Source organism: Dysidea avara, chromosome 10 (assembly GCF_963678975.1).
Source record: "Dysidea avara chromosome 10, odDysAvar1.4, whole genome shotgun sequence".
NCBI lineage: Eukaryota > Metazoa > Porifera > Demospongiae > Dictyoceratida > Dysideidae > Dysidea > Dysidea avara.
In genome coordinates, this window is record NC_089281.1 from 27,761,065 (window position 1) to 27,788,563 (window position 27,499).

General features: G+C 38.4%; 1 protein-coding gene across 1 annotated transcript in view; it reads right to left on the minus strand.

Moving 5' to 3' along the window:
• LOC136269116 (inositol 1,4,5-trisphosphate receptor-like) overlaps positions 1-27,499 on the minus strand; it is a 58,717-nt gene that overhangs the window by 15,247 nt on the left and 15,971 nt on the right. Inside the window, exons 12-49 of the mRNA XM_066064589.1 lie at positions 26,660-26,751; positions 26,521-26,592; positions 26,395-26,473; positions 26,210-26,343; positions 26,087-26,161; positions 25,978-26,037; positions 25,783-25,922; positions 25,663-25,728; positions 25,508-25,612; positions 25,394-25,460; positions 25,274-25,343; positions 25,184-25,221; positions 24,968-25,102; positions 24,847-24,918; positions 24,750-24,785; positions 21,000-21,096; positions 20,889-20,947; positions 20,707-20,838; positions 20,605-20,649; positions 20,402-20,557; positions 20,240-20,350; positions 19,907-20,191; positions 19,761-19,849; positions 19,607-19,712; positions 18,276-18,383; positions 17,906-18,042; positions 17,780-17,847; positions 17,565-17,727; positions 17,422-17,518; positions 17,233-17,364; positions 17,057-17,178; positions 16,794-16,944; positions 16,622-16,746; positions 16,298-16,574; positions 16,127-16,249; positions 15,953-16,078; positions 14,866-14,928; positions 25-154 (exon numbers count right to left, since the gene is read on the minus strand). Of these exons, the coding sequence (XP_065920661.1) occupies positions 25-154; positions 14,866-14,928; positions 15,953-16,078; positions 16,127-16,249; positions 16,298-16,574; positions 16,622-16,746; positions 16,794-16,944; positions 17,057-17,178; positions 17,233-17,364; positions 17,422-17,518; positions 17,565-17,727; positions 17,780-17,847; positions 17,906-18,042; positions 18,276-18,383; positions 19,607-19,712; positions 19,761-19,849; positions 19,907-20,191; positions 20,240-20,350; positions 20,402-20,557; positions 20,605-20,649; positions 20,707-20,838; positions 20,889-20,947; positions 21,000-21,096; positions 24,750-24,785; positions 24,847-24,918; positions 24,968-25,102; positions 25,184-25,221; positions 25,274-25,343; positions 25,394-25,460; positions 25,508-25,612; positions 25,663-25,728; positions 25,783-25,922; positions 25,978-26,037; positions 26,087-26,161; positions 26,210-26,343; positions 26,395-26,473; positions 26,521-26,592; positions 26,660-26,751 (4,143 nt within the window). The remainder of the gene's footprint in view (positions 1-24; positions 155-14,865; positions 14,929-15,952; positions 16,079-16,126; positions 16,250-16,297; positions 16,575-16,621; positions 16,747-16,793; positions 16,945-17,056; positions 17,179-17,232; positions 17,365-17,421; positions 17,519-17,564; positions 17,728-17,779; positions 17,848-17,905; positions 18,043-18,275; positions 18,384-19,606; positions 19,713-19,760; positions 19,850-19,906; positions 20,192-20,239; positions 20,351-20,401; positions 20,558-20,604; positions 20,650-20,706; positions 20,839-20,888; positions 20,948-20,999; positions 21,097-24,749; positions 24,786-24,846; positions 24,919-24,967; positions 25,103-25,183; positions 25,222-25,273; positions 25,344-25,393; positions 25,461-25,507; positions 25,613-25,662; positions 25,729-25,782; positions 25,923-25,977; positions 26,038-26,086; positions 26,162-26,209; positions 26,344-26,394; positions 26,474-26,520; positions 26,593-26,659; positions 26,752-27,499) is intronic.

A 27,499-nucleotide genomic window follows, 5' to 3' on the forward strand; every position in this document is an offset into this window, starting at 1 on the left:
TAGCATTGTATCAAATTTATTTACCAGTTTTGTATAGTGATCCAATCTGATGTTGTGCAGTATTCGGTCCCCAGTAAGCCAACTGATAGTTTCTAACAAAATTGTTGAATTCCTCATTTAGCGATCTTTCCCGTTGGTAGACACATTCATATTTCTAAATAATATTTGAATTAAATTTTATTCTTACAGTATGGCCCACATTCAACACTCCAGAGTGAACATGCTTGTGTGCTCACTGGTCACAAAGGTATTATCATACAGTACAGTAGTACTGTATATTAAGGATCATGGAGGTTTGTACTTTCTCACAAAAAATATTGACCAGAAACTAGCCTTACAATACATTTATAATAGCACCTTGAAAGTATTGGTTAGGTATAACCAAGCCCACAACATGACCCAAAATGCTTCCAATAAGTTGCCACAAAATTTAATTTTTCCATTCAGTGAAGTTTTTTGCTGACTGACTGACTTGTTAATATCTTCAGACAAGTGTAACTCAATTACAGTTAAGGCTACAGGTTTATTTTTTTCACTGTTAGACATCACTGCAGTTTGTGAGGTACCTTTTGCATACCGCAGTATGTACACTGCATGCATCATGGACTTACCTTTGTCCTCCATTTATCTTCGCTGACAGTGCAGGGTGCCAATTTGTGGTAGCACATGATGAAAAGTGACTTCCCTACATTTGTAAGGCCATACCTATTTGAAAAGTTGTTTCTCAGATTTATTTTACAACAAAATGGGTCAGTCAGTAGGAAAAAAAAACAACAAAAACAGCTAACTAATTTCAGAAATGCTTATCTTTCAAAAATATATGTGCAAGTCAGATAAAATATTTGTAGCTACTGCACTGTCTGCAGTCATGTCAAATACCTTCTAGTTACAAGCTATGTAGCTACTAGTAGCTATTGTAAATGGAAATAAATGTAGCTAGTAGCTAACTACATACATATAGATAGCCCAATGAGTCATGGATGACAATGAAGTATATAGCTTTATGTTAGCAAAGAAGTATAGAGCTACACTGGTTTTAAGGGAACTACGCTATAAATAATGTTACCTTTCAAGATTTTACACACTGACTGTTCTATTAGAGTATCTCAATCATTTTGTACAAAATTCTAGACGTCACATGATCTAGATTTTTCTAATTAAAATCTATGCAAAATTGGGTCGGTCAGGTCCGAGCAACAACTTTTTAAATAGGTATGGCCTAACAGGAATTGTCCATATTTTCCATAGTGACTAGATTGATTGCAGAGGTGCTTCTCATAATAATCAGGGGTGGCTCTAGGGGGGTTTCTGAGGCTTCCGAAAACCAGCAGTCACGTTCAGATCAAGATACTCTAATAGAGCAGTCAATCACTCTTATAAAGCAGTCACAGTGGTCAGAGCAGCAGTGTAGCAAGCTATGTAGAAATAATTAAGGATTTTGTGTACTTTATCAGTGATATTAATAGTTAGTGGAAGGCAGTTATCAGAAACCGGTCACCAAAACTCCTGGAGCCACTCTTGATAATCTTCATTTGTAATGGACTGAACATAGCTGAAAGAGAAGCATAACACCTACTCTTCACTTTTCAGTAATTGATAGTTCAGGAATTCATTCAGATGAAACATTAATTCTGGCACTATTCTTTCTCTTGATGCGGTATGTGTGCAGGTTCACCAGTCATAATTATGTTACAAAAAAGCAAACAAACAAGTGGAAATTAAGTTAGATTAAGAATCATAGAAACAAGTAGTAGGAATTTTAGGTTGGATTAGGGATCAAAGAAAAAGTAGTGAAACTATAAACTGAAGTTTAGGGATTTAATGTCCACTAGTATATCTGCAGGTATAGATAACCCTTCCTTGTTTTCCACTTTTTAGCTATTCCCTTGTTTCACTATATACTTGTTTCTTCTTTGATCCCTAATCCAACTTAACATCTTCTACTTGTTTGTTTATGACAAATGAACCAGCGCATACTGCATTAAAAGAAAGAATGGTGCCCGGAATACCATAAAAGTAATTTTGCATCAGAAGGCGTGCATCAGAAGGAGTGCACCAACAATCAATTATGCATTGGAAAGGGAGCTGGCCATTACCATAGATCGTATATTCTTCGGTACAAAGAATATACAATCTATGCCATACGCTTTGTTTTCAGCTATGCTTCATCTGTTACACAGCATTACAAATGAAGAACAGTACAAGAAGTGTCTCTACAATCAATCCAGTTGCTACGGAAAATACCGGCGGTTAGCCAACACAGCCACAGGGAAGCTGCATTGTGCTATCATGAATTGACACTACGTTGTCAGCACAAAAAGAACTGGAGCACAAAAGAGGACAAAAGCAATGTGTGTATTGTATGTACTGCAGTTGGCGAAAAGGCACATCTAAGGATGAAGCAACATTAAACATTGAAGAAATCAAGCCAGTAGCCTTATCCATTGTTCAGTTATGTTTGGCTGCAGGCATCGGTTAGTCAGTCAGCATAAAATTCTGAAAATTTTTAAAATTCCATAGAATCTTTTTGGAAGGGTTTGGGGTTGATATGAATACATTTTTGGGTTTGGCGGTGCCTAACCAATGCTGCCAAGCTGTCATGAAGGGAAACTGAGGCTTGTTTTAGGGTGATGCTTTTGGCTGGAATAGCCCAGTTCTTCATGATCCCTAATATACAATACTACCATACTGTATGATAAAAAGTAGTGAGGTCACCTACACCTGAAGATAGGATATTAATCCCTAATTTAGTCATGAGTGTAGGAATTAAACTAGTATATCTTCATAGGGTGTAGGTGACCTTACTACTTTTATTTCTATGATCCCTAATCAAATTTAAAATTCATAATTGTTCTTTACACTTTTATCTATGTATGTACGTTTACTCCGATTACTTTACTGCGAGCCTTATAATGGTTGCCCACTAACTTAGCTGGTGAAGATTTTGTTTAAGCTTCCGGTTCCAGGGCTAAGGCACAGGCTATACTTATGGCATTTATTTAATGGAGTGCACAAAGTTAGGTTTCTAAAATATTTAATTACAACATCTAAGATAATCCAACAATGAGCTCTGCTCAGCTAATGTACCCACCATTATTCTCAGCCACTAAAATGAAGATGGTGGAGCATTCATTTTAGTGCTAAGAAAGGAAGCACTCCAAAGCTAAAGTGAATTTTTAGCTGTTTGTTGTATGTACAACATCCCTTTCTACATCCACAGCTATGGTAGTGCACCAAAATTCATTTTCATTGCTATCTTTCTTCCTTCGTCACAATATATACTTGTAACAGTTGAAGCAGCACAGTCAATAACACACCATGCAGGCTACTACAGGGTACTTTGGGAGACAGTCTTTTCCAATTCCCAAGTCAAACCATAGATTGTACACATAGTGCCTGTGTACAGTTTACAGTTTTATTACACCAGATAGCCACTGTATATTTTCAATTCTGTACAAAACAGTCCTATACTTCATTTGATGCATGTGACTATAGTACAAGAGAGATATACTATCTAATCAAAAACAGCCAAGCTGTAAAAAAAGGAGTGCGGCCCTTGAAAAGGCTATGGTGAAAAAAGATGTGAAATCCAAGGTGGCGGCCAAGAAATGTCTGCGATGGTAGGTTAATGGTAAAAATTTTAATAACAACACTTCAAGTGAATTTGGTGCCGCTTGGTCAATTGGCAAAAAATTTACCTGAATTGTCGTTATTAAAGTTTTTACCATTAACCTGCCATTTCTTGGCCGCCACCTTGGATTTCACATCTTTTTTCACCATAGCCTTTTCAAGGGCCGCACTCCTTTATTTACAGCTTGGCTGTTTTTGATTAGATTTCACTTCTTTTCGTATTTGTACACCCCAAAGCCGGCCTATGGCCAGCTTTGGAGCTTTTTAACCTATATATTTTTCTTTACCAAAAAAGATGAAGCAGATTTTATAAATACTTTAACTCATTCTGATTTTATCAGTAAATGTACAAATTATATATATAATGCATATATCTTTATTACATGTCAATTAATCCCCACAGGATAATTTGCAGCTGACCTCTCTACTGGGTGACTTGAAATGTAGCTGAACTCTCTACAGGGTGATCTGCTTGTACGTAGATGAACTCTTTACAAGATTCTCTCTACAGGGTGACTTGACTCTAGCTGAACTCTCTGCAGGGTTATCTGTTTGTAGTTGAATTCTCTACAGGGTGATTTGTTTGCAGCTGAACTCTCTACAAGGTAACTTCTTCTAGCTGATCTGTCTACAGGGTGACTTGTTTCTAGCTGGTCTCTCTACAGGGCGATTTGTTTGTAGCTGAATTCTCTACAGGGTGATGTGTTTGCAGCTGAACTCTCTACATGGTGGTTGCTTTGTAGCTGAACTCTCTAAAAGGTGACTTCTTCTAGCTGAACTCTCTACAGCGTGATCTTTTCATAGCTGAACTCTCTACAGGATGATTTGTTTGCAGCTGAACTCTCTACATGATGATTTCTTTGTAGCTGAACTCTCTACAAGGTGATTTGTTTGTAGCTGAAATCCCTACAAGGTAACTTCTTCTAGCTGATCTTTCTACAGGGTGATTTGTTTGTAGCTGAGTTCTCTACAGGGTGTTTGTTTGCAGCTGAATTCTCTACATGGTGGTTTCTTTATAGCTGAACTCTCTACATGGTGACTTCTTCTAGCTGATCTCTCTACAGGGTGATTTGTTTGTAGCTGAACTCTCTACAGGTGATTTGTTTGCAGCTGAACTCTCTGCATGGTGGTTTCTTTGTAGCTGAACTCTATACAAGGTGACTTCTTCTAGCTGATCTCTCTACAGGGTGATTTGTTTGTAGCTGAACTCTCTACAGGTGATTTGTTTGCAGCTGAACTCTCTGCATGGTGGTTTCTTTGTAGCTGAACTCTCTACAAGGTAATTTCTTCTAGCTGAACTCTCTACAGGGTGACTTGTTTCTAGCTGATCTCTCTACAGGGTGATCTGTTCATAGCTGAACTTTCTACAGGGTGATTTGTTTGCAGCTGAACTCTCTACATGGTAGTTTCTTTGTAGCTGAACTCTCTACAATGTGACTTCTTCTAGCTGAACTCTCTACAAGGTGACTTGTTTCTAGCTGATCTCTCTACAGGGTGACTTGTTTCTAGCTGAACTCTCTACAGGTGATTTGTTTCTAGCTGAACTCTCTACATGGTGGTTTCGTTGTAGCTGAACTCTCTACAAGGTAACTTCTTCTAGCTGATCTTTTTACAGGGCATATTTGTTTGTAGCTGAGTTCTCTACAGGGTGATTTGTTTGCAGCTGAACTCTCTACATGGGAGTTTCATTGTAGCTGAACTCTCTACAATGTGGCTTCTTCTAGCTGAACTCTATACAGGGTGACTTGTTTCTAGCTGATCTCTCTATACAGGGTGACTTGTTTCTAGCTGAACTCTCTACAGGTGATTTGTTTGCAGCTGAACTCTCTGCATGGTGGTTTCTTTGTAGCTGAACTCTCTACAAGGTAGCTGATCTTTTTACAGGACATGTTTGTTTGTAGCTTAGTTCTCTACAGGGTGATTTGTTTGCAGCTGAACTCTCTGCATGGTGGTTTCTTTGTAGCTGAACTCTCTACATTGTGGTTTCTTTATAGCTGAACTCTCTACAAGGTGACTTCTTCTAGCTGATCTCTCTGCAGGGTGATTTGTTTGTAGCTGAACTCTCTATAGGTGATTTGTTTGTAGCTGAACTTTCTACAAGGTGATACTTCTAGCTGATCTCTCTACAGGATGACTTGTTTCTAACTGAACTCTCAACAGGGTGATCTGTTCATAGCTGAACTTTCTACTGGGTGATTTGTTTGCAGCTTAACTCTCTACATGGTGATTTCTTTGTAGCTGAACTCTCTACAAGGTAACTTCTTCTAGCTGATCTTTTTACAGGGCATGTTTGTTTGTAGCTTAGTTCTCTACAGGGTGATTTGTTTGCAGCTGAACTCTCTACATGATGGTTTCTTTGTAGCTGAACTCTCTACAAGGTGACTTCTTCTAGCTGATACAGGGTGACTTGTTTCTAGATGATCTCTCTACAGGGTGACTTGCATGTAGCTGAATTGTCTATCAGATTAACTGTTTGTAGCTGAATTCCGTACAGAATATCCTGCAATGTACTATAATTCTGTAATAGAGTAAGTTATAAGCGTAGCTGAATGCTCTATTAGGGTGACTGTTCTATTAGAGTATCTCGATCTCGCATTTGCTACACGTAGTTGCCTTTCGAATCATAACTCAGTGGTTTGTAATCCGATTCTTCTGTACTACTGCAAGGACTTTCTATGATGATTATTCCAGCTACACACTGTTTTCTAGCTCATTGCTCTAAGCGGTTTGCCTGGTAGATGTGAAAACTAATAGTTTTTTTATTCATAAAAATCGATCGCGTAATTTTGACACAGGTTGGGTTTTGTGTCATATCTCCATGGTCTTTATCTCAATTCCCTTTTTTTTTTTATTTCCCCGGGCTGGATGGACTGCCCTTGCCTACCACCCCCAGCACAAAGAAAGCACGTGCTGGACAACTGAATAAAAAGGACCAGATTGCTGAAAGTTTAAAAGTCCCTGTGCTCATCAATGCGGCCCATCTCAGGAGAGGCATCAGAGGAGCGATGCGAGATGGACCTACTTCCACGTATGCACATTGTAGCTGACCGAAGTAGAGAAAAAGACAATGTGCATCGGATAAAAGCCAGAGTCTGACTGTAACTAGTAGAGCCACGGCGAGATAGATGGTCAGCCAAACGACGGTAGAAAACTATTGCCTCCCTTCCCATACCTCCAGTGGTCGCAAACACAAGGGGAGTGAAGGAGGCCGGCTCAACCTCTCTGACACGGTCACCATACTCACGTTTCTTCTGTGCCTCGTGACGTCGATACAAAGAGGGGACACTGGTGTTGCAGTAGCTCGGTGCATTAGGATGAAACACCCTTACGTCAAAAAGGCACTTTGCCGCTGCCCCCAGAATCCCCTAGCATGTATGTCTGCCCTAGCCTCATCCTGTAGCAGCGCGATGTCTTGGCTACGTTGTCGCATCAGCTTCTCGTTGCTCCGCTCAGCGATTGCGTGCCTTAGGGGCGCGCTCTCACAGTGGTTGTCCCATCAGCCATAGGGCACTTGACCTTGTACTATCAGAGGGTCGGGTGCCTTCCCCCTAATTATTTAAATTGCTCCCTTTAATCTCAGTCCAATTTTTGTCTAGCACTTCAACATCTAGTGCTAGGGGTGGTGGCAAGGGGTGCTGGTTACCCCGGGAAAAAAAAAAGAAAAAAAAATCCTGACGGTTGGCAGTCTTAGGTGCAATGATCTCCCCAGTAAGTGGCTGTAAAGGTGGCTCAAGGGCCACACCATGACATGTCTTGGAAAGCCACTCTGCAGTGATGTTTCGCAAAGCATTGTGGCGAACAAATGTGAGGCCTCCATGTCTGCAAATCATAGCATGATCCACAGAAAATGGGACCCCACAAACACAGTGACTGGGTATGTTCAGGAGCTTCCAGCCGTATCTAAGATGCAAGGCATCCCAAAATTCTTGCTTCAACAGATGGAATCCCTGCTCTGCTAAAGGCAATGCTGTCAGCCAGGCAGAAGCACCCGGTTCACTGTTCAGGTCTAAAACTCTTTGGGATTGTGACAAAAGATTAGATTTGATCGTAGAAGCCCTCCCCCTCAAAGTAGAGCGACGATCCTGATGAACCTGAGCCTTGATAGAACTAACGTCGGGTAGAGGGGCTAGTAGATTCTGAGCAACAATCAAAGATCTCAGAGAGTGTGTGATTTTGATAGATGCAGTAAACTGAGAATCAGCAATGTCTACAGGATTGACAATACCCAAGCCACCTAGGCGGCAGGGTAGAGAGAGCACATCACGCTCTAAGGCAGAACAAGCACCATGGCCAGTGAGGGCAGGGATCAGCTTCAAACGGATGGCATCCTCTAGAGGCTGAAACAGGGGCCCGACATTGGGGATGGTCCTCATGATGTATACCCACCGGCCTATCATCCCATGAGTGAAAGCACAAAAAGCCGCATGAGGACGATTTGTAGCAATCTCAGCCAAAGCAAGCACTTCACTGGACCAAGAACAAACCTTCTTGGCCACAAACCCCTCTGCAAATTCTCGAGAGCCCAATGCAGCCCCAAGATGGCGCTGGCCCTGATCAGTAATCTGCATACCAGTGTCAGCAAAGATAGATTTTGCAATAGTTAACAAATGAGGCTTTACAATCAACACTGTCTTAGATGCATTAGAAAAATACCCGAAATTAGGTCCCAAAGAGGATAGTATCTGCCACCATTTATGCAAAAGTTTCAGTTTCCCCACCGCAGTGGCATCATCTGCAAACCATACCTGCCCAACACTGGAGACTGCCACACGGAGTCTTTTAATTAAGGGAACCACAGTCAGGGCATACATTACCATTGCGAGAGGATCTCCTTGAGTTGTTCCTTCACAAGATGGGATTTCACCCTCTCCAACTACAAACAATCGGACTGGCTGAGCATAAGTGTTGTTCAGGATAGTAGAAAATGCAGGACAAAGGATGGATATATTATGTAGGGCAGCTTGGCGATTCACACAATTGAATGCATTAGTAGCATCCACTAAGAGTGCAGCTTCACAATCACTGTCATCAAACATATTCTTCATAGCATGTACAGCAGCCTCAGAGCCAGCTGATTGTCCTGCACAGGTCTGTAATGGGCCAGTGGCCAGCGCAATATCATCACCTATAACATAAAGGATCGCCTTAGCAACAATTCTACGGGGCACGTCACCAATACCTATTGGTCTCACACCTGGGCGTTTATCGAGAGGTATCAGCCTGCAAGCAACAAAAGGCATCAAAATTGCAGGTTCAACTGTAGTTACGGATAAGCAGCGGGCAACAGAGGCCAAGGCTTGGCACAGTTCAACAGAAGCCTCATTAAAAGAGGTGCACAGACGCTTCCACCCATAAGCATCCACACCAGACAAACCGGCAGCACCATGAGTATTAAGTGCTGCACGCTTGATAAGATCGCCTGTGAGAGAGTCAAAGATTATCGGATCAAACTGGGGAGTGATTGGATCACCAGTAGGATCTAGAAGAATGTCAGGGGTAGCAGACTTTGCTGATGGATGTTTCTCTAATAGAATGTCTCTAGCAGTTCGATGTACAGGATTTCCCGATGGATCCACACCACAAGGAATCATTGAGTCTAGTGACAACACTCCACCTTTTGAATCCTCCGACAGTAAACGAAGAGCCATACCAACCTTGCCCTCAGACATTAAATGATCAAACAGATGAGAGCAATCATGGAGCTTCCCCCCTAGTGAATTATTCTACCTAAGGTGGTCCTGTATACACTGACCCTCACGCAGCAGATCATCAAAAGACCCCTTGCACCATAAATCCAGTCTTCGTATCAAATGAGATGAATGATCCTTAGCCTTGCTGTTTTTGTAAGGTTTTTGTAGAAGTAAAGGTTGCATATCTTGCAAGTTCTTTCACAAATCGCTTTCCAGCCTTGCCAAAGGGTATCAGAAACACATTTGGCTTCCAGTGGACAACTTTTTCATACGCCGACAACATGAAGTTGCAGACAAGTTCACCATGAACATCGCCCCACTGAAATCAGTGTAGGGTGCATACACAGGTGCTGGGCCTGATGTAGTCTCTGAAGCACATTGCTCACCATTAGTCATGTTGTATCCAGAACAATGTGGACAGACAAAATCATCCTGAGATGTTCCTATCCGGACAGCATCTGGATATGACAACCCTAAGCAGTCAAAATGATACCACACACACAACAACCCTCACACTGTTTATCACAACACAGCATCAGGCGTCCATCATCAACTCCCCCACAACAGCACTATAATCCGTCTGGATCGTCCACAGCTGAATGAGAAGGACAGTCACCCGCTATCGCAGCAGCCTCCTGCACACGAATGCGCGCACTCCGGCGAAGCGACATAAACTAGAAGAGCTGGTCAAAGTAGAATCGATTTAAAGCCTACCGTGACCTAGAACAACGCAAAGAGAGAAGCCCACCATGTAGGCAACAGAGATACGTACCTCTGATAAACCGTTCACAGTTCCGGCAAGTATTTCCCCGAAAAATGCTGCCAGCAGCGTTTAAGCCAACAGAGGGTTCCCCTCGAGCTGCGATCACGTGAGTCAAACAATGAAAAAAATCTCAATTCCTTTCAAACCACAAAAAGGTACTCCTACGATGGTTACTCCATCTACATATAAACTGTCAACTCATTCCTCCAAGGGGTTTACCCTGTAGGCGTGACAGACCTTCAACCTTATTTTACGCACATAATCGGTCATAACTCCGTGTATGTTCATCGGATTCCTACCAAAGTTGGTACTGAGATCCGCCTTAATGAGCCCTTCAAGTGTGCCAAATTTCAGCCCTATCTGAGTACGCATTCGTGTTTTATGTAAATATTTTAATAATGACAATTCAGGTGAATTTGGTGCTGCTTGGTCTTGGCACAAAATTCACCTGAATTGTCATTATTAAAATTTTTACCATTAACCTACCATCAAAGCCATTTCTTGGCTGCCACCTTGGATTTCACATCTTTTTTCACCATAGCCTGTCTGAGGGCTGCATTTTTTTTACAGCTTGGCTGTTTTGGATTAGATTTCACTTCTTTTTGTATTTGTATTTAGGGCTTTTTTTAACCTATCATTTTTTCTTTACCACAGGAAGAAGAAAAGATGAATTTTCTTTGTAGCTGACCTCTCTACAAGGTTATCCTTCTAGCTGATCTCTCTACCAGATGACTTGCTTCTAGCTAATCTCTCTACAGGGTGACTTGTTTGTAGCTGAACTCTCTACAGGGTGGCTGAATTTTCTATAGGGCGATTTGTTTGCAGCTGAACTCTCTACATGGTAGTTTCTTTGTAGCTGAACTATCTACAATGTAACTTCTTCTAGCTGAACTCTCTACAGGGTGACTTGTTTCTAGCTGATCTCTCTACAGGGTGACTTGTTTCTAGCTGAACTCTCTACAGGGTGATTTGTTTTTAGCTGAACTCTCTACAAGGTAACTTCTTCTAGCTGATCTTTCTACAGGGTGATTTGTTTGTAGCTGAATTCTCTACAGGGTGACTTGTTTCTAGCTGATCTCTGTACAGGGTGACTTGTTCCTAGCTGAACTCTCTACAGGTTATTTGTTTGCAGCTGAACTCTCTTACATGGTGGTTTCTTTGTAGCTGAACTCTCTACAAGGTGACTTCTTCTAGCTGATCTCTCTACAAGATGACTTGTTTCTAACTGAACTCTCTACAGTGTGAGCTGTTCATAGCGGAACTTTCTACTGGGTGATTTGTTTGCAGCTGAACTCTTTGCATGATTGTTTCTTTGTAACTGAACTCTCTACAAGGTAACTTCTTCTAGCTGATCTCTCTACAGGGCAATTTGTTTGAGCTGAACTCTCTACATGATGGTTTCTTTGTAGCTGAACTCCCTATGGCTGATCTGACTACAGGGTGACTTGTTTGTAGCTGAATTCCCTACAGAATAACTTGCAATGTAATATAATTGAGTAAATTATAAATGCAGCTGATTGCTTTATTAGGGTGACTGTTCTATTAGAGTAGAGATTTCCAACTAAATTAAATAATTAACATTCCATGCATTCATTGGTATGTCAAATATTGTGTTATTTTTCAGGGTCATTTTAGTACAAACCCCACCTCAATTGGTGGTTCCTATCAAAAGATATAAGCAAAAGAAGTTGACAGTGTGATGATTTTTGTGTACAGTATTTTCAATGCTTTTTACATACATCACATGGCACCAAACACAATATTCAAAGTTTCATAAATCTAGATAGGAAACTAATAATGACATGAAATTTTCACCACATAACTATTTTATGGAGAACAGCATATGAGCTAGGTAAAACCTCTCAAGAGTGACCACTTCTTTGTAGACTGACCACTCAGAATAATACATGAATAAAGCAAGTGATTCACAAATAAAACTGTAATGTGTAACACTAAGTATACACAGGTACCCAATGCATTTTCAAGGATAACTAACTAGAAAAATCAGTAACATTATATAACATGGTAAGTAATGGCATCAGAAATCACAATTAACAAATACTTCAGAAACATGACAATCAGGTAACAAAATGTAAGAGAAATATTATTATTAAAATAGATTTGTTTGGACACTGTTCAGCTTTATTTGTCACATTGTAAGTACTAAGGATAATAATTATTATATAACACAATGACATCACTATATACTACAAAGAGAAATTATAAATAGTTTCTGACCAAAATTACAATCACTGAAGCTGCCATAAAATGGATCAAAACAGCAGTAAATACACCAGAATATAACATCAGGTAAGTGTGGAGCCATGTAAGGCTGGTATCACATGCTAGTATCCACTTTTGAAAAGATTATGCTCAACCTTGAACCTTCTATTGCAATTCCGCGCAAGACAACAAACTGCTCACCTTCAAACTATACTTGCATCGATGCAGAGGGATGCCTTGAAGTCCAGGGTGATTGTAATGCTGAATTCTGAACAGTGTTAGATGGCGATTTACCTTTAAAAAGGCCATATTTTCGTCGTAATCCAACGTCAATCGTCCTCCAATCAAAAAACACACGGCATAATCGAAATCAGCATATACGGTTTGCCCAGGAACACTTTCTTCGTCCTCATCTGCCACAGATTCACGCGGAAACACTCGGAAACTTTGGCTATCACCGGTGCCGTATTCTTCCAATTAGAATTACGTACGCAATTATTTGTATGGGATTCCTATGGGGATATTTATTTCTCAAACTTTGATTTGACATATTTCAATAAATACCGCATGGATTTTAATCCAGTAAAGTGCATTACGAAGTACGAAGTACGAAGCACTGACTACCATTAACTGGAATGGCAGCTTGTAAAACATTTATTGAAGGTGTGTAATTTAAGTAGCAAAAATATGTGTGAAAAATTGGTTGGTTGGAAATCGCTAATTAGAGTATCTCGATCTCGCATCTGCTACACGTAGTTGCCTTTCAAATCATAACTCAGTGGTTTATAATCCGATTCTTCTGTACTACTGCAAGGACTTTCTATGATGATTATTCCAGCTACACACTGATTTTCAGCATATTGCTCTAAGCGGTTTGCCTGATAGACACAAAAACTAATAGTATTTTTATTCATAAAAATCGATCGCGTAATTTTGACACAGGTCGGGTTTTGTGTCATATCTCCATGGTCTTTATCCCGATTCCTTTCAAACCACAAAAAGGCACTCCTACGATGGTTGCTCCATCTACATAGCAATTTTCAACTGATTCCTCAAAGGAGTTTATCCTGTAGGCGTGACAGACCTTCGACCTTATTTTACGCAAATAATCGGTCATAACTCCGTGAATGTTCATCGGATTCCTACCACAGTTGGTACAGAGATCCGCCTTAATGAGCCCATTAAGTGTGCCAAATTTCAGCCCGATCCGAGCACGCATTCGTGTTTTACGGCGGATTTTGCGAAGTGTGCGAAATGAAGAAAAAGAAGAATAAGAAGAAAAAAAACGAAGAAAGTAAAACGAAATTTTGTTTGCTCGTATCTCGGAAATGGCTGGAGCGATTTTCTTCATATTTGGTGTGTAGACTCCCCTTGCTGGCCGGCACCTCTCTAGCAAAGTTTGTTCCAATCGGATAAGGGATCACAGAGCTACATAGGTGTGAAAATTGCATTTTTTTTCTTCCTGTTAATATACTCACGGGTGGCACGCCGGCTTCTTCGGCCGCACGGGTAGTGTGTCTTGATACGTTTGTAAGAAATGGTTATCATCACTAGCTTATCTGAAGAAATCAATTCTCATGCCTGGTAGAATCATATAGCTATATATTAGGGATCATGGAAGTTTGGGTTTTTCTGGCCAAAAAAAATCACCAAAAACCAGCTTCACAATACCCTCCCAATGCCTTGGCAGTATTGCCTTCAGTATGACCCTAAATGCTTCCAATAGATTGCTATAATTTTTTTTATTCAATGAATTTCTAATGACTGACTAACTGCCTGCCTAACTGCCTGCTTGCCTGCTTGCCTGATGCCTTCAGACAAGGATAACTCAATAACAGATAAGGCTACGGGCTTGATTTTTTCACTGATCGACGTCACTTCAGCCCAACAGGCATACTGCAGTAAGTATAATGCATGCATCATCATGGACTTACCTTCATCCTCCTTTGTGTCCCATTTCTTTTTGCTGACAGCCCAAGGTGTTGATTCACGGTAGATTGATGGCTTCCCTACATTTGTAAACAGGAATATCGTCCATATTTTCCATGGTGACTGGATTGGTTGCAGAGACACTTATCCTACTGTTCTTCATTTGTAACGCTGTGAAATGGGCTGAACATATAGCTGAAAGCGAAACATAATGGCCACTTCACTTTCGAGCCAGTAATTGATGGTTGCGGCAAGTGTTCAGTCGAAAACATTACCTCTGGCGCCATCCTAAGCTTTCATTTGATGCAGTATGTGTGGGCTCACCAGTCATAATAATGTTGCAAAAAAGTAAACAAACAAGTATAAAGAAAAATTAAGAATTTAAGTTCGATCAGGGATCATAGAAAAAAGTAGGGAAACAAGGTAGGTCGCCTACACCTGCAGATATACTAGTGGACATTTAATCTCTGATTCAGTCTATAATTGTTTCCTTATACTTGTATGCATACTCATAGTTGAGCTCAGTAAGTTATGTGAGTAATCACCCTGCCACCTGTGAGCAACTGCTCTTCTATACATGAACTCATGAGTATACATGTGGGCTACACTGTATCCTTAAAAAATACATACCTCAACAGATGGATTCTTAGCAGTCACATTGTATGTGATGCTCTCATCAAACTTTGCTCGTACCTAAACCACAATAAGTTTGCAGTAAAGTGATACTTGGTAATAGGGGTTGCACAGTGGTACATGTGGAGATTATACATCAAGTAAATGACACAAATTATCAGTGTACAAAATACTGATAATATTTCCACAGAGTACAGACCATTTTCACACGAGGACTATGTGGTGGTTACTAATTGGGATTATGCGACATCCGGTGTCCTTTAAAATGTATTGAGGGTGAGGTAGGAAACCTCGCATGTAGATGGTTCCACCTATTTTAATTACTATGGCTACAGCAAACACAAGTACCCCTTGCTATTATATCATGTGGAGTACATGAGCTTGGCTTACCTGTTATAATTCATGCTGCTATAATAACAATGCACCTATCAATGTTTTTCCCCACTACTGTGAACACAGGCAGAGGTGGGGGAATCGACTGCTAACCTTGCCTCAGGTAGTGGGTACATATATTAGTCTTTTCTTTGAAGCACTGAGATTTCATGCATCATAGATATTAGAGGGGGTTTATAATATCTATGCATGCATTAAATTCCCTCTTCTGCTTTATTCCAGTGAGGCAAGGCCCACGTGCTGTCTACCAGATCATGTGCAATCAAGGCATTAACAATATTGCTCCAAACCAAGCATGAAGCTGAAAGGACTGAAAAGCGCTGTAGTGTCACTTGGTAGCTACACCTCTGGCATCAGAACAAGAGTTGTGGCCTAACTATCACCTACTATTCCCATGGTCTTTCACTGGGGGATAAGTGGGGATTCAGTATGGAAAATTTCCCCAGGTAGTGGGGATTAGAACTTTTATATGTTCAAATCCCCATCTATCTGCCTGTGTTCATAGTAGTGGGGCAAGACATTGATAAGTACATAATAATAATAGCACTGAAACTTAGGGAATAGCTACTACGGTGGCATTATTACTTTAAGGAGTGACCACCTAGTTAAGATTCCATCTTGTCACATGTACAATTGCCCCATACACAGAGTATGAGCATAATAATCAGGAGACAAATTGTACAACACATACCACAGGATAAACATCAATCATTCCTTTCTCAAAACAGCCATGATTAAGTATGGTAAGAATGGCGGTACACAAAACATCCCACTGTTCCTGTGAGCATAGAAAACTCTTGATACAATCAGCCAAGTCCTGAAACAACAATAGTAACAGTCTATTGAATCTATTTAACAAGGTCACCAATAGTGCACTGGCAATTTTAGCAGAAATCTTGATTTGCTCATCACAAGATATTCTTTCATCTGAATCACCAGTGATTTCAGTGGATGTTTTAAAAGGCTGAAAATATTCATCGTAGAAGACCTAAACATACAATATTCATGACAATAGTTTATATAAGTCAGATCACACCGTCAGCATGGGCAAAATTCCTTCCATTAGGTAAATAAGAAGACCTGGCGCTAATTGACCCTCTCTATTTGTTACAAAAGGAACATTTGTTACTGCAGACGTGGCACCAACTCTCTTCCTGGATCCTGATCGGTCATCTCCTCTACATTTGAATTTTACAGATCGAGCATTGAGACTTGACCTAGCTAATGCTGCTTCACTGGCAGGCAAGCCTTTTAAGGCGCTGACAATTCCATCTAACAGTATCCTGATGTGCTCCAAATAGGTCCAAACTTGCCTACAACACATACAAGTAGATACAGATTGTAAAATTATCATATATACCTATCATGAAATAGTATAATAGAACCAGTTTGTATCTTATCACCTCCAGTATTCATGTATACCCACAGCAAAAAGCGTAAAAATGGTTTCTTTCGACGTGGACTAACGTCATGTAGGCCAAGAATCTGTACAAAAAGCACTTATAAAACATACAACATCAATCATTGAATACTTTAAGTAATTCATTGATGCTAATTATATTTTGACATATGGACTCTATGAACAGATTCTCTCCTTCAGAGCAAGAAGCAAGAAGGTCAATAAGTTTTAACAACATCTGCAAATCTGGTTCACCATCTTCTGCATGAAGTAGCAAATGCTCCCTATTCAAAACAGTAATATGATTACACACCTTGATACACAACAAAAAGGCTTGATTTTGTATAATAACTTTGGACAATAACCCAGTGACATTTGCACTGCATTTTCAGTCACCTTCTTTTAACTTTATCTTCTTCTAAACCAAGCAAATCATTGCAAAACTTATCTCTCATTTTACTGAAGTACTTTATTATGTAAGCTTGATTACGTTTCAGAGGAAGGTCCAAATGTTCAACCTGCCAAAAGCTTTATGTACATGTGCACATATATAAATTATTCATTATATGTACCTTGACAGCTGCTTGTAGCATTCTCAACAATTCAGTCCGACCTATTTCACCACCATATGCTATCAAATTAAACACTCGCTCTACTTGTTGCTCTTTCAATTTAAGACATAATTCCTGTCCACCAGTGAAAATCTATATTGACAAAGTAAGCAATTGATCAACTCTGTGTTTATGTATGTAGTTACTGACCTCAATAAGCACTTCAGCCATATCTGGAATAGCAACATCAAGTTGTAGTAGATCATCCATACGATCAAATAATCGTTCTTGAACAGTTAAATTGTTTCTATAATTATAATTATATCCTACATTGTTAGTGTACTCCTCAGTACTTAGCTAGTAGCCTCAAAAACTGCAAACACATTGACAATATTTCCTCTCTCTGTTTGCTGTTGGAAGAGTCGACCTCAGTTGTAATTTCAATTTTTCCATCACTACTGATCTGTCGAATTGATTTATCCCTAAAGATCAAATTCAACACATCTGCAAACACTCCTGTGTAAATGAATTTCTTTAATGTTCAAGACAACAGCAACTACAAACTAGCCTGTATTATATAATATTGTCTGGTTCTGTTTATGTGGTTCACTTTCATCTCCTTCCAAATGACATAAGCTTTCAAATAAAATCATGCAGTTATATAAATATGTTCAACATGTAAACCATAACATACAAAGTCATTTCTTCTAGGATATTGACCAGCTGTTGGCACTGTGTCTCGTTTACATCAATTACTGCAAGGTGACGAAGTGTAGGAAGCAGACTGGTTATTTTACAGTATACAGTTTCTGATTCAGGAGTTATCAATAACTGTAATAAAAGCAGCTAAAAATTGCCACCAATATAAAAGTGTAGTGAAACCCCTCTAAAAGGACACCCCTGAATTGAGGACACCCTATATATAAAGGACATTAGTCTTGGTCCTAAAATGTATTAGAACAGCATTTAAAAACCCTTGAATAAAGGACACCTTTTTATAATGGACAAATTTCATTTCCCCAATGGTGTCCATCTTAGAGGGGCTCTACTGTAATTCTACATGCCTGAGTCTGAATAGCTTTCTCAAACAAATTTTCCTCAGCAGAATAAAATCTTCCCAACAAATGAAGAGATTCATGCAGTAATTCATCATCATTATATAGGGACAAGTCCTGTTTGGAGAAATCATTATGAAATGAGAACATCTGTACCAAAACAGCCAAACTGTAAAATTGGTGCAGCAATCAAAAGAGTCAGGTTTAAAAAGTAGTGAAATCAGTAGACCTGACATACACTGAGGGGCATAAATGTTGTTGTATGGCTGTAGTACAAAGCAAAATTTCAGGGGGTCTGGGAGGATTTTTGCAATTTATAGGCTTCAAAATGGCTTTAAATTGATGCAAAAAACATAAAATTATAAATCTGACAATGCCGATCTATACTTCCCCATGTTTTTTCAAAACTAGCTCTCCTTAGAATTGCTTATGTGTGAAATCAAAGGTGCACGGAGGCCAAGAATGGTTGTAATGATGTTATGACATATAATAATTTGATTTCACAACTTTTTAAGCCTGCATGACCTTTTGATTGCTGCACCTTTTTACAGCTTGGCTGTTTTGGCATATATATGTATATCACTTCTTTTTGTATTAGCCCTAAAGCTAGCAGCTTTGTGGCTTGCATATGCCTGTCTTTTTCCAAGAACAACACTGAACATGTTTTGTTTCAGATTGCACGCTTACACATGTTAAGTTTTGTATTAAGTTTACTCAGATTTCTTTTAAATCACCAAAAGGTCCTTCTTTGGTGATCAGTCTATCTACTGATTTTCAGCTCATATTCTTCAGTGATTTACTTGGTAGGCAACTAGGCAAGACAGCAGATTAATTTGTGCTCATAGAACTTGATCATATGCTTATTCACATGTTTTGATTTTTGTGCTATAACTCCATGACCATTATCTTGATTCTTCAAATTATTAAAAAGCAATGGATACTCCATTTGATTTTTTCAACTCATCCCTTAAAGTGGTGCACTCTGTAGGCTTGACAAAGATTGGTTGATTTTATGCAAATAAAAGCTATAACTTCATGAACGTTAGGATTAGCCCAAAAACCATGAATAGTAGTGATGTTTCTACCAGATCCTCTTTATATGTTCAGCATAATTTTATAACATATTTTGATATGAAAAAATTTTGAAATTTTGGTTTTCCATATCTTAGTATGGCTGGAATGATCACAGTTTTATTTCAATTTGGTTTGTAGCCTGCCCTACCTGGCACTATAAAGGAACACAGTGTGAAAGTTATTGTTCCTGTCTGGTGTGACTTGCTGGCTTCCTTGGCCACATAACACACTACCATACAACTACTGCTTTGTGTAACAAAACTTACTATCAAAATATCAGGAAATAGTCGTCTATTCTCAACTAGTCCATCACACTTGTATAAACTCAGTGAGAATATCTGCTTCAGACGATTTACAGCCAGATCCATCAATCTGTATACATAATAATAATGAGGCAATGAAGTTTACACTGCATGATACCTTTCATTGTCATGGACTTTAAGCCTATGAGTACGTTTTTGAAAATCTGTAAGCTCAGTTGGAGGTGGTGGAAATTGGTCAGCTCCGCCCTATATGAACACAAGACAGCATGGACTGCTACCAAGTACTATCCAGTAAGCACATACATGAAGCCCTCTTTGAATCAAATCAGTTGTATAGTGTGTCACTTGCGCCATTTGATGCGATACTTGATGTGTAACATTTGTTACTTGGTGTGTAACACTGGTAACTTGCTGTGTTATCCCACTTGTTAACTGTTGAAGAGGAGCAGAAGTAGAAAGAAATCGTCCAAACCCTCTTGATTCCTTTTCTGTTGCCACCTGCTCTTTTTCTTCTTCATCTGGTTCTAGTTCAATTTTCTCATTAGGATTGACATCCCCTTTCAATAGCTTGTAGTCATAGATGAAATGCTAAGTGAAAGGCAGTAAATTAATTTATATATAAAACATGTTTCTAACCTGCAATCTTATATAGAAACGAAAATTTAAAAATAAGTCCATCACTTTCAATGCTTTAACTTTCATTTTTAAGATAGCCCGGTTATTGTAATTGTCTTTAAATCTTCCTTCCTTTAATACAATAAAGTATTAGCAGAAACTGAAAGAAAATAGGAGTCTTACAGATATGAACAGTTTATTTTCATCTGGAGTTGCATTAGGAAACAGCTTGTCATTCATACCATTCAACATTGACAGTAATGGGACTATCAGATCATTGATATCTTCAATGGCAGCATAGTATCCATATTTGACCAGCAAGTACAAAAGGTCCAGTACCTATCCAGTATTAAATGTATCATTAAATATAACACTCGACCACCTACTTCTGCATGCAGGTAGTTCACATCAACTGATGATGCAACAACAGACTACAAAAGCAAAATGTTATTACTACTCTTATAAATATACACCACAAAGTTCACAACCGTGTTGTTTGTAACATAATGTAGTATCCACTTCTTAAGTTGTGGAAAATGTGGATTTCTCACTCCAGTCAATGCTTTTTCTGGAACTGCTGCAGCTGATTTGTAAGGATCAGCCACTACTTTCTTGTATATCTACGTAGACAATTACTAAGCAAGCATACTATATGTAAACATCAACCTACAAAAGACAATGGAAGATTATCTAGAAGTGCTCTGTTCTTTCCAACATCAACATACAACACTGATGCAGTATAATTGGGTGAAAACTATTACAAACTTCCAGCAATACATACCAACTATTAGCTCTACATATTTGGAGCGAAGGGATGGGTGGAGCTTATCATCTTGGGCACCAGTAATTGCTTCATCAAAAGTCAAATATTTCAGCTCCTATACACATAATAGGCACTAACATCTCCTTACACAAATGATATCTATGACTGACAGTGTGTAAATACATTTAAACACATTTTTGCATATAGTGCAATTGTATATTGATGATGTTTACCATCTGGTATCCTTCGTACCTTTTTGGGCACTATAATATTTATAATGTAGCTACATGAATGGTATTGTTAGCACAGTAAAATCCATCTCTTTGCAGCTGACATTATACTATAAATTATGTTAGCGATTAATACTCAACAACTCCAAGAAGACCTACAATCTTTGTGATCACACGGATGCTTAAATATAGCATACCCAAATTATCTTAAAAGTCACTAGAACCATCAAGCACAAGATCACGTTTGTTGCATGACACCCCATTAGAAATAGTAGTGAAATGCAAGTACCTGGGTGTTACTATACAATCTGTGGTCAAAATACACCACAACATCACAGTAAAAGCCAGCCGTATATTGTCTTTTTTTCGCACTAAATAACCAACACCTCACTTACTATTCTTTAGTTCATCCATATGCATCTATAATTTGGTCACCATGGGTAAGAAGAGATAAAGAAAAACTAGAGAACATTAATTAATTGAAAAGGCTCAAGTGATTCAACAACTTGGGTGGCAACAACTAGAAACTTGTAGACATAAATCTTGTCTAAGTTTCCTTTTCAGAATAATTCATAACTTAACATGTAGTGATATCACCTCATGATCATGTACCACCACAGCAGCAGAATCTACCATCACAATAAGATCTCACGTGAATATTATGCCTGTTCCATTATCAAGAACTGGTACTCTTTTGGACCAAATGTTTATAGTAACCTATCTAACCACATCAAAGTCACTACCATAGGTAGTTTGATGACTGATTTCCAATTATCCAGACTTTTTGTGATATCATGGTTTAGATATATACCGAGGGAAAGTTTTGAAAGTTAGACCTACTGAAGCTGAATTTGAGAGCAATTTAAGCAGTTTATCAAATGCTATATATGTGTATGCTAATGCTTGATTGTTGTATTAGGGTGACTCCTATATTGAGGTATCTTGATCAACTTCTAGAAACCTCAGAAACTCCCTTAGTTGATCATTTGCAAATGAACAACATTGAAGGATGTTAGCCTACAGTATGGATTGTTAGGTGATATGGCAACTTAAGGACATTTTTCATACCTCTGAATTGGACTACACAAAATTTTCTTCCCCTCTTATCTCCATAATCTCTTAGTCAAATGAAGTGACCATAAGTTGACTGAATTGTACTGTCATATGTTTGTAGTGTGAGACACATGAAGGAAGATGATACCTAACAACTTTAAAAGCCAGGTGACAATGGATGCGTTCACAGTTCACACTATTGAGAAACAACAGCATACATGCTGGCCTTTTGCCCTAAGCTTCAACCTTTAAGTGTTTTAGTTAAAAAGACAGATTAGGAGAAGAGGAATAGTATGCTTAAGTAATCTTTAAACAACTAAGCGGGCCAAGCATTGTTTGACAAGAGCTTGAACCAGTTGATTTGTCACTACCAACAATGAAGACGTTCCTTTTTAAAGACAGCTTGTAGACATGTTTAGCCACATTTTTTAAATCTGCAGTTTACAGTAATTGAGCTTTTCCATTCAAGGGTTTTGGATACCATATATAATGACAATATATTTGGGAATACAAATGGGAAAAATCAGGAAATCTGTTTGAAGATTAGGATGAGTGTAGAAGTACTGTGGTGATGTTGTGATGATTCATATAGTAATTGATTAATTGATTCGTTGATTGATTGATTGGTTTATGATTTACCCTCTGGAAATCGGCAACTACCATTCTTCCTTGCCAGAGCAGCACACAAAACAGACAAATGCACATAGCTGACTAACAACTACAAAACTTACACATGGGATGAGTACAAAAAATGGCAAGCACATGGACACAAATGCAACAACTTAAGACAAATTACAAAGATGATCAAATGAATTACATGAAATCATAAAAGAGTGATGGTCATTAATGGCAGCAGTAAAAATTTCATTGTTATAGGTAAACCATTCCACCGTTGTGAGGTTTTGTAAATGTCTTTGTCAAACTGAAACTGTTAGATGGTATCTATAGGTAGATTAGGGAATGTTCTACAGTATCATGATGGTGATGTCTACCAAACAGAATAGGTAGATGTAGTGGTATATACTGCAATTCATGAAACTGGCAATGCATCAGGCATAGGGAATGATACTACTGTAAAGACTCCAATGGAAGCCACCAAAGATGCTGGTAGTGTTCTGAGATGTGATCATACTTGTATATATTCCTACATAGACGTATTGCCCTATATTCTACATCCTCTTGTGTCTCTGTAAAGTTTGGGTATGTAATGAAGTACTCCACACAAGAAGAGAAAAATTAAGATGCAAGAGGACGAGTGATTCAGTTAAAAGCTTCAGTAATTTTGAGCCACGAATATTCCAATGACATTCTCTTGAAGACTGGTAAGACATGGTGGTCCCAGGATAAGTTATGATTAAATACTGGGCCAAGACTTGATAACCTTCAATACAACATCATTCACATTAATAGGAGGACAGGACGGTGACATTTAGATGTCCTGAACCATATGCTGACAATCTCCTTATTCCTAACCCTGACATCTACCACACCAGAGGCCACAGAAAAAGATTTATGTTACCAATGACACAGATAAATTTCTCCTTTTTCCCATCCGCTATTAAAATTTGGAATTCCTTACCCCAACACGTGATAGACTTAACAGAGATCGAACAATTCAAGCACAGCCTAGTAGCTGGTCTAGAGACTGTTTAATTAAGAATGATTGTAATTGTACTATTGTTTTGTTTTTGTTTTTTTTTTCTTTTTGTGCACTACACTCTTTTAAGGTCTGCACAATATAACAAATAATAATAATAATTGATGACTTTGAGAAATTCAATTCCATGCATTCTACAATCTATGGCCCGCTGATTAAGGAGTTTGAGCTGTGAGTTTATAGCACTAGCAGCAGCTCCAGGGGTGGAACAAATATAAGGGTGGTGTCATCAGCATATATATTGGAGTAGAAGGCCTTTGGTAATCTGATGAGGAAGACCATTTACATAAAGCAAAGACCAAGAGCACTACCTTGAGGAATATTCATGGATTGCCAAGAATAAAACTGAACTCAACTCTGTGAGCTCTGAAGGGTGATGGAACTTTGCTTTTCAGTAATAATTGATAGTTGGGCATGCAACTGCATGTGTTCAAATTTAAAATTAATTTAATGGCATTGCTGTCTCTTTAATGTGGTATGCATGGATTCATAGTCAAAACTATAATATGAAAAAGTAAACAAATAAGTAGAAAGAAATTTAGGAATTTTCAGTCCGATTAGGAATCATAGCCATAACAAGTAGTGAAACAAGGGAAGTCCTCTACATGCACCTGCAGATATACTAGTGGACATTTAATCCCTAATTCAGTCATGGGTATAGACTGAAGTAGGGATTAAATGTCCATTAGTATATCTGAAGGTGCAGGCGACCTCCCTTGTTTCACTACTTTTCATGGCTACGATCCCTGAAAATTTCTAATTTTTCCTTTTACTTGTGTGTATAAGAAGCAAGTACAATGAACAACAAAAAAAAAGTAAATGATGTACCTGATCTAGGGTTTCAACTGCTGCAGCGTTATTTCCCTATAACAATGCATTACATTAGGTGTATAACAAATTACATAATAATCACACATGTATATACTTTGCATAGTTTTCCAAACAGATCCAACTGAGCCACCAAAAATTGATACTGAGGTGTGTTTGTAAATTTATCCTGTGCGTGAATACAAGGTTTTGGTATGCACGATCAATTACTAGCATACTTTGTCAGCAATCTCAGCAAGTGAGTACCATCTTTCAGACTTGGGTGGAAAATATTGTATTTCCTTTTTGGGCTTATCACCCTCACCCTCATGATGACTTTCAACTTCACAAACTTTAGTTAGGTAAAACAATTCCTAAACGTTTATAAATAAATTACACACATGTAAATTACACACATGTAAATTACACACAGGTATAAACAAAAGGAACTGTACCTCTCCATAACACTTTACCAGCTTTTTAATGATCATGTCTAACAATAAAAAGTTATACAATAAACTAAATCTCTTCACAAGTACATTTACCTTGATTTTTCGGAATGGGATGATTATTACAGACACACAAGACGCCAAGGTAATCAAAAAATCGAGGATCCTAATAGCACACAACTAACAATTTGTTATAGCAAACATTTTAGCCGGTACCTTGCTGTTATTTAGTTTTGTAATAATGATATCAACTTCTTCTTCATTAAATTTTGATACAATCAAACTAACAAACAAGTGATCAACTTCTACTAAGTAACAATAGTTGCTCACCCATTATCTCTAACCAATTCTGTCAACATTTGTTCTGCATTAAGGCCCATTCCTATTTGCCATTCAAAGAAACTGATAAATCGTGCAAGGTAGTTTTCATTCTTACTGTATTAAAACACTATAAGTGGCATCACAAGTTATAGTAAAACACATACCGACTCTGTCCTTTCAAATAAACTTCTATTACTTTGTAGCATGCTTGACAGACTGGTTGATGAGTACTGAATGTAAAAATGTTTTACAACTGATACTTTAAGAATTAGACATACACATACTGAGCTTTGGGTGCCTCAGGATCATACCCTTCCAAGATTCGTACAATCAGTTCAAGAATCATTAAATTTCTTAACAGCTTTTGGTGATCCTTTATTCGTGGATGTGCATATTGCATGAAATCTGCCAATTCACCTAGGGCCTAATCATAGCACTTATCTATATTCATTACTCATTGCTGATCAACAACAACATACTTTACACATGGCAACTGCTTTTTTAACTCCAAACTTATCAGCATACAAACTTGTTTGTTTCTACATTTTTCACTCGGTGCTTTACAATGGGTGAGGATTTTGCACTAACCTCTGTAATATATGCTTGTAAAATGGGGGCAACTCCGGCAACATATGTAAATTTCTGAATTAAATCATTATCAACCTTTTAAGGACACATAAGATCAGTATTCCACAAATCTTGTCTATCAACCTGTTCTATTGTAAAAACATCATCGTACTTTTTCTGGTCTTGAGCACCAATTTGTATGAGTTCAGCTGAATCCCACTGTAAGCTAGCTAGTCCTGAAGCATTAGGGTTGAATGCTCGACGGGTGTAACGTTCCCCTGTATTAAAACTTAACTATCTATCTTTATTATAGGCACACAAACTTTAACCTTTTTTAGCTACCAACCAAGTTTTAGTGTGGGGGTGATTGATCCTTGCATAAGAGTCAAACTGAATTCTTGTGTCTTCCTATTTAATATGATACTTTTACATTAACATTATAAATGATAACTGACTTCGATAACAGAAAATAACCTAAACACTGTATCAAGATCAACTTTGCCTATTTCCCGCTTTTTCAATGTCACCTGTATTCACACACATAACACAATTATGAGTTACCTTTGCTCAGTGAACAAATGAGTTGCTACATACTGTATAGCCATTATCTTCTTTGACAATTGCTAGATACAATCTTGTTGGTAAGTGTTTAATTCTGCAACGTTCTCCCCAGCTGACAACTTGACCTAATTAATGTTAGCAAATACATATCAGTCAAGTTCACAATGTAGCTACCAAATAAATAGGGTACCCATTAGATTTGTATATAATTTTAACAATTTGGGCAGGAGCATCCCCAAAGCAGACCAAATGAGTGTCTTAGTTCTGTATTCTGGTAGCAATTAGTGTTTGAACAACTCGTAACACTAATGAAGATGGTTTTGCAACCAATGTTACATGATTAACTGCTTTTAGTGTAGGCCTTGAATTTATGATAAAGCTATGTTGATTATCATGGAATGTGATAACAAGACCAATTTCAGGAACAGATCTAGGATTGAGTTGTTCCTTGCAGTAGCATATGCAAAAAAAACATATACCATAGACTCTGGTTATTAGGTAAATGTACTTTTAATTTTTGGAGGATTTCTAATTCATTACACATAATGCCTAAACAGCCAAGCTGTGAAAAATGCAACCTCTCCAATAATCCAATAATCCAGGGTGAAAAAGAAAGGTGGTGGCCAAGAAATGGCTGCAATGATGTAAATGGCAATCATTTTTAATGATTATACAGTCGTTGTTAAATAATTGACATTAATATTTTTGCAGCCATTTTATTTGGCTGCCACCTTTGATTTCACAAAATTTTCAACCTGGCTCAGGAGGTTGCACCTTTTTTACAACTTGCATGGCTGTATAGATTGAGATAACAGTACAGAGATCAGGTTTTAGTTTCAGCTCACACACTGGGCTTTTTTCCTTAGTCTAAGA